This window comes from Arachis ipaensis, chromosome B03 (genome assembly GCF_000816755.2).
Source record: "Arachis ipaensis cultivar K30076 chromosome B03, Araip1.1, whole genome shotgun sequence".
Taxonomy (NCBI): domain Eukaryota; kingdom Viridiplantae; phylum Streptophyta; class Magnoliopsida; order Fabales; family Fabaceae; genus Arachis; species Arachis ipaensis.
This window is the reverse complement of record NC_029787.2, coordinates 85,015,300-85,021,472: the sequence shown is the minus strand read 5'-3', so window position 1 is coordinate 85,021,472 and position 6,173 is coordinate 85,015,300. Positions and strand designations below refer to the sequence as shown.

Below are 6,173 nucleotides of genomic sequence, written 5' to 3'. Positions count from 1 at the left end.
TTAATTTTTAAATATAATTTTTTATTTTTTATTTGAAAAGATATAATATAATTTTTTATTTTTAAATATTTTTTATATTTTTTTATAAAATAAATAATAAAAAATTATCTTCTAAAATAAAATTCAAAATTTAAAAAATATAAATTCAAAAAGAAATGTTATACTAATTCAAATATTTAATTTAATATATTTAATAAAATTTAATAAACATAAATAAAGGTGGATGGCATTTTCGTGGTTTCATTGAAGATGAGGGTTGAATTGGATAAAGGGCGGTGAGGTTGGATAGCTAGCTGGAGAAAACTATTACTAGTGCGAAAAATAAATATGCGGAACCCTCAATTCGTTTCTGGTGCGCTCCGCTCTCGTTTTTTCCCTCTTAGCTTTTCGTTGAGTTGAGGAGTAATATTATTAGTACTAATACTGAGTTCTTGTAAGTTCGTGTCTCTTCATCCTTCTTCTCCATCTTCTAGGGTTTTCTTCGAATGCTGCGTTTCTTTTCTTTTCTCTCTTTCTTTTGTGACAATGTAAATTTCACTATAACTGGTTCATTGTGAAGCTACTTGATTTGTTACGTTTTCTTGAATGTCTATATTTTTTTACAATTAGTTAATTAATTTATTGATTGATTTTAAGCAGCTCTTTATCGCAATCTACTAGAGGGATGAGTTCGTCTTCCGCGGATCCTTTTCCAGCAATTCAGGTAATGTCTCTTTGTATTTTACCTTCAATCTAGCTGTTACTTTTTTTTTTCAATTAACAAACCCTAACAATTTACTTTAATCTCTCTGGAACAAAAAATAATGTAATATAACATCAGTAACTTAGCCAGTTCACTCTGTTGATTTTCTCGATGTTTAGCCAAAGACAAGTGCATCATAGTACGGATTTTAGTTAACATAACTCAATAACATTGTCTCATGGCTAGATAGCCTAGATTCATTAACGTAACTTAATAAGCTAGGCTGAAGTTAGATCGAGCTGAAGTCTTTTCTTATTTGTTATATCAGAGAAATTCTAGGATTCATATTTACGGTTACGGCTATATTATTATTTTTGTGAAATATAAAATATATAATTTACGTTGATAATGTTTTCTGTTTAATATAGTCTTATGTTTATATTATATATATGATGTGATTGACCTCTTTTGTATTTTGGAACAATTTTTAATGAATGGAAAAAAAAACATTATTAGAATCTCTTGCTTTTTTTTAATGAATGGAGCGTTTCCTTTTCATTTTTTGAATTACGGCGTTGGCCACCTGTGTGGTATTGTAACTGTCAGAGTGCACAATGTGGCCGCTTCTGGCCTTCTGGGTGAGATCAGTGTGAGTTTACAACCTGACATAGTACCTATTATGTCCTACATCTATTGCGGCCACATGGAAATTGAGCTGGGGCTGATTTCTGTGATTGAGATTTGAGAGTTCATGCAATTCTGCTTGGTGCAGTGCAGTTGCAGCGGTGGCTGCAATAACGGTATTGATTATTGTGGCTGCATCATGTGATGTGATCCACAACCCAAAACATGTTAGACATGAAATATGGGATGATGATAATGTGTATGCTTGGTATAGTTGCAGTTTGTCATCAATGTTGGGTACCATCATGATCTGAAATGTGATGGATAAATTCATTTTAATGTATTTAATGAGATATGTGATAGGTGTGTTAGCACTGGTGTTGTAATTTTCATCTTGTTTTTCATTGGATATGTATCTATTGGCAGGAAATTATGCTTGAATTCCGTGCTGGTAAAATGTTATTCGAGGGAAAAAGGGTTGTCCCCGATGCACGAAAAGGACTTGTTCGTATTGCTAGGGTACGGTTTTCTTGAATATCAGTCTTTGTTTTAAATATGATTTTGATGTTGTATGTTTGAAGACTGTCCATCATTTCCTCATGTTTTGCACTCATGACCATCAGTGATTTTGTTAAAGTGATTGCTTTTGACTCAGGGAGAGGAGGGATTAGTCCATTTTCAGTGGCTTGATCGGACACAAAATGTCGTCGAAGATGTATCCTTTATTTCCCACTCCACTTATTGAAGTTGATTAATAACTTTTTATTCCTCACTGTTATTTCTTTCTGCTGGATTTATCTTGATTTTTCTTGACCTAAGCTAACACAGGATCAAATAATATTTCCAAATGAAGCAATTTTTGAGAAGGTTCTTCTGCTTGCTCATGATCGTTTTGGTTTAGGGTTTAGACTATTCATTATTGAGTTGCTTACTTGGTGATGATTTTGACTACTCTGGTTCTTCTTTGATTAGGTTAACCAAGCTTCTGGAAGGATTTACATATTGAAGTTTAATGGTGATGATAGAAAGTTTTTCTTCTGGATGCAGGTTGATATGTTTACTAATTACCCTCTTGTCTTCCTTTCTAGGTGCTTTGGCAATATAATTGGTTCTTACCTTTCTATATGTCCCTGAATTTTATCTAGGAACCAAACGCTGATGGTGATTCACAACTCTGTAGCTCGGTGAATGATTACCTTAACACACCAATAGGTATAATTAACTTTCCTTTTTCTCTAAATAAGAAATTCCAAGCTTCGTTTTGCGAGGTTAAACTTTATATCTTTTGCCATCCTACTCTTGTTATATGCATTGTGAAATAATATCCGTATCAAGTTTTAATTATTCTTTTAAGAACCAAGGGGAAACTATAGAAAGTAAATAACCCCCCCTTCCCCCAAAACACCGCACAAAAAAAAAAAAACAAGAAAATAAAGGTAGTTTCAGTTAAAACTCTTTTATTGACAGAAGTTTATATAAAGCCATGAATGAACACATTCAAAATAGCTCCTAATCTATGTCAATACTTTCTTCAGTGTGCATGTTATTGTCTTATGGGGATATTTACTATTTAACAGAGTTCCTTGGTGAAGAAGAGGCTGATGGATCCCTTCCTCTTCAAGTTTCTGAAGATATGATTGAGGATGATATCTCATCTAGGTACCCATGCAATTTGGTTATTCAAATATTTGCGAATGTTTGGACATGCAAAATTTGAGTTTGGTTTCATGCAATCTGAGTAGTAATTTGCAAATACTGCGATGAATACTGTTTCAAGCCAGTTCGTACAAGTCATAACTAAAATAGAAATAATGCACACAACGAGTGCAAAAATAAACGAAAGAAAATGTTAACAATGAAGGGTAGCTTTCTCAACATTTTTGATAGGAAAAGTCCTCTGATTAGATCCATCAGTTCTACACCAAATAGAGACCAATTGTCTAATCTTGTTTGTGTGAAAATCTGTTGGAGATGGTTCACTGGCCAACTATATAATGATTCCACTTTGTTTGCAGAAATTGGTGGATATCCTTCCAACTTTAGATGGATTTATATGCCTTTTGTGCTAAATTGATTTATTTAAAATAGAATATCAGAGCGAGGCTACAAATGTGGTAGCATTGTCTTTTGCAAGTTCAGTTCCTCTGTTTAAACCAGAATCATGATTGTTTAAATCTGATGTTGATGTGATATAATTGCTTTTATAGCAAATATTTTTTTCACTGGAAAAAAAAAAAAGAAATAAGGGTCTAAACAGATATATTTTAACTGAAAGCTTTTCACCACCAATTGCTTTATTGTTGCCAGCCAATGTAATAAATACCAAATGACACATGGTTTTTTTATTCATGTCATCGACAAATAGATTTACTTTTAATTTTTAAAATGAATCGGTGTTATTTAAAGTCTATGGTGGGTTATGAGTTTTCCTTAGTTTGATCTGCTTATAACAGTTGAAGTTTAGATTTATCAAGAATTTAGTGGCTAACTTAGCTACTTTTATCATATTACTCAACTGGATACTAAGCGTGTGTATTTTTTCATTAAATTAATAGAGCTGCAAACCTGGTTGTCCCAAACTTGGGTATGGAAGCAACTAGTGATGTAACATCTTCTGGTCCAGTTAAATTGGCAGATCTCCAAAGAATATTGAGTAACATTGGGCCTGCAGGTATACAAGCTTATATGAAAGAGAGATGTTCTATTGTGCACTGTTAACTGTTGAGACCTAACATTATTCTTCTGATGAGATGTTTGCAGATATTCTTGATCTTGACGGAGGTAATGATGTGATCTTCTAATCCATTCCTGGGCATCAAAGATATGTGAAAACAGATAATATTGCATGCTATTAGATTCAAATATCAAATTAGAGGACTGCTCATACTGAAGTGAAGTGCAATTTGTTGCAATGATGAGAGGAAAATAAATATCAACTAAATATGATATATATTTTTTTTATGTAAAGTCATATCAGTATAGATGTTCGGGTCCACTCACCACTATATTGGTATGATAATTGGGGGCAATTGTCAAATGCGTACCTTTAACTTAAGGTTATATAAAGTATCCTGTTTCTTTCTAAATTCTTTTGTTGGTATTATCCATTTTGATTTGGAATAGCACAGGTATAGGAGGGGTTAGTTTTTATATTATGTTACTCTTGACAAGATGATGTTCATAAGTATGATTTTTTGTTTGACAGTTTTCTTGTATCTCAATTAGGCTTGGGACTTGGTGATATATTGAAGCCAGATCTAATAATGCCGTTGATGGACACAATATCTTTGGAGCAGCGTTTAGCTCCCTACTTACCTGAGGTATGTATCAATTTAATGATTGATTTTTAGGTTTTTTTTTAGCCGTTTACATATACATGTAATATTGTTATTGTTTGGGTAGGGTAAGTGGTCTCCAGAAGATATATTGGAATTGTTGCAGAGCCCACCTTTCCGTCAGCAAGTAGATTCATTTACTTATGTGAGATCGCTGAGCATTGTTCTTGTCTTTCGTTGTTTCCAAGATGATTAGTAACTATCGATTTTATTTTTTTATTGCAATAGGTACTTAAAACAGGACAGATAGATTTAACTCAGTTTGGAATTAATCCAAGCAAATGTAAGTAGTCATTCCACTTCCAAAGTAGTCATTCCACTTCCATAGTATTTATTTAGCCTTGCCCAAGTATTAATATTTTTGATATAGCTTATATTTCTTTATTTCTTAGCAGACAAGTTCACAGTTTTGTCTTTTCTTGAGGCTCTTGAAGATTCTGTTTCTGAATCATCAGAGGCAGAGGAATCCAGACAAGATCAATCTTGTAACCGTCATGACCCTATGGATGAATCTAAGTAGCAAGGTTTCTTCCTTGTCTTCCCCCTCCCTCTCTTCCCCCTCCCTTCCTTTCTCTCCCCCTCCCTCCCCTTCCCTTTCCCTCCCCCTCCCTTAAAGTTTAAAGATAAGACATTGTTTTTTTATAAACATTTCTGCATGAAAGAAAAAAATTAAAGGGCATTGAAAAAGGATACTAATTTACTTTGGATCTTTTAAGGCAACAATTAATTAAATTTTTAGCCATTGTTTTCCTTTCTACTTTGTTTTACTAATTGTAATCTGTATAGTAAGATATTAGCTAGTGTCTGTCAAAAGGTTATGGCTTTTGAAGTGCATCGATGTAGGATGCACTTTGGTGAGTAGGACTTGAAAAATTATGATGAGCCATAATAGATTAGTTGTCTATGAAGTCTTAAAAGGGTTAGAGGATAAGCGGTGAAACTCATTTATGCATTCAAGTTGATAGCATTACCGTGTTCTCGTGAAAAAAAATTCAGGTTTGTCCTGCATTTTTATTTTGGCCAATATTATAATGAAGCTTTTTTATGTATAGAATGAAGAATTCTTAATTTTATTTGAAAAATAAACAAAAAAATAAAATGAGGTATTTCATGTGATAGTTATTCAACTATCCATTAAAGAGAACTTTTATCTTTTCATTATTTTTTCTCCTTATTATAACATGAACTTTTTATTTTTATCCTCTTCCCTACTTTTGAACTTTCATACCAATAGTTAAAATATTTGTGCCAATGGTACTTAGTTTGTTATATTTGTTAACCCTTGGTTGGAGCCTATCAGTTAATTTAACTTTTAATTTGGGTTAGACCAACGTATGGTAATAGTCGAAATAATTATTTGTCCGGAAAAGCTGTTGATATATTTTAACTTATTCAAACTCATTAATGAAAAATTCTTTTAATAATTAAACTGATATCACCAAAATCTTTAAATGACTAAACTATATATTAACTTCTATCATCGCATAATTTTACTTATTAGGTAACAATTTACAATTTAATTGTACCATATC

General features: G+C 32.4%; 1 protein-coding gene across 7 annotated transcripts; it reads left to right on the top strand.

Annotated features, from left to right (window-relative positions):
- On the top strand, window positions 300–5,396 carry LOC107630654 (26S proteasome regulatory subunit RPN13). Of its 7 annotated transcripts, none has more exons than XM_016333857.2 (14): window positions 300–433; window positions 640–703; window positions 1,733–1,825; window positions 1,962–2,021; window positions 2,135–2,173; window positions 2,279–2,353; window positions 2,452–2,518; window positions 2,884–2,965; window positions 3,862–3,977; window positions 4,067–4,087; window positions 4,532–4,626; window positions 4,709–4,786; window positions 4,870–4,924; window positions 5,037–5,396. In XM_016333857.2, exons 2-14 carry the CDS (start codon window positions 665–667, stop codon window positions 5,159–5,161), a joined length of 945 nt encoding a protein of 314 aa, XP_016189343.1. In that variant the 5' UTR covers window positions 300–433; window positions 640–664; the 3' UTR covers window positions 5,162–5,396. The 7 variants fall into 7 exon arrangements, with proteins under 7 accessions (XP_016189343.1, XP_016189342.1, XP_020974704.1 ...); XM_016333856.2 differs by having other exon boundaries at window positions 5,034–5,396; XM_021119041.1 differs by having other exon boundaries at window positions 315–433; window positions 637–703; window positions 5,034–5,396.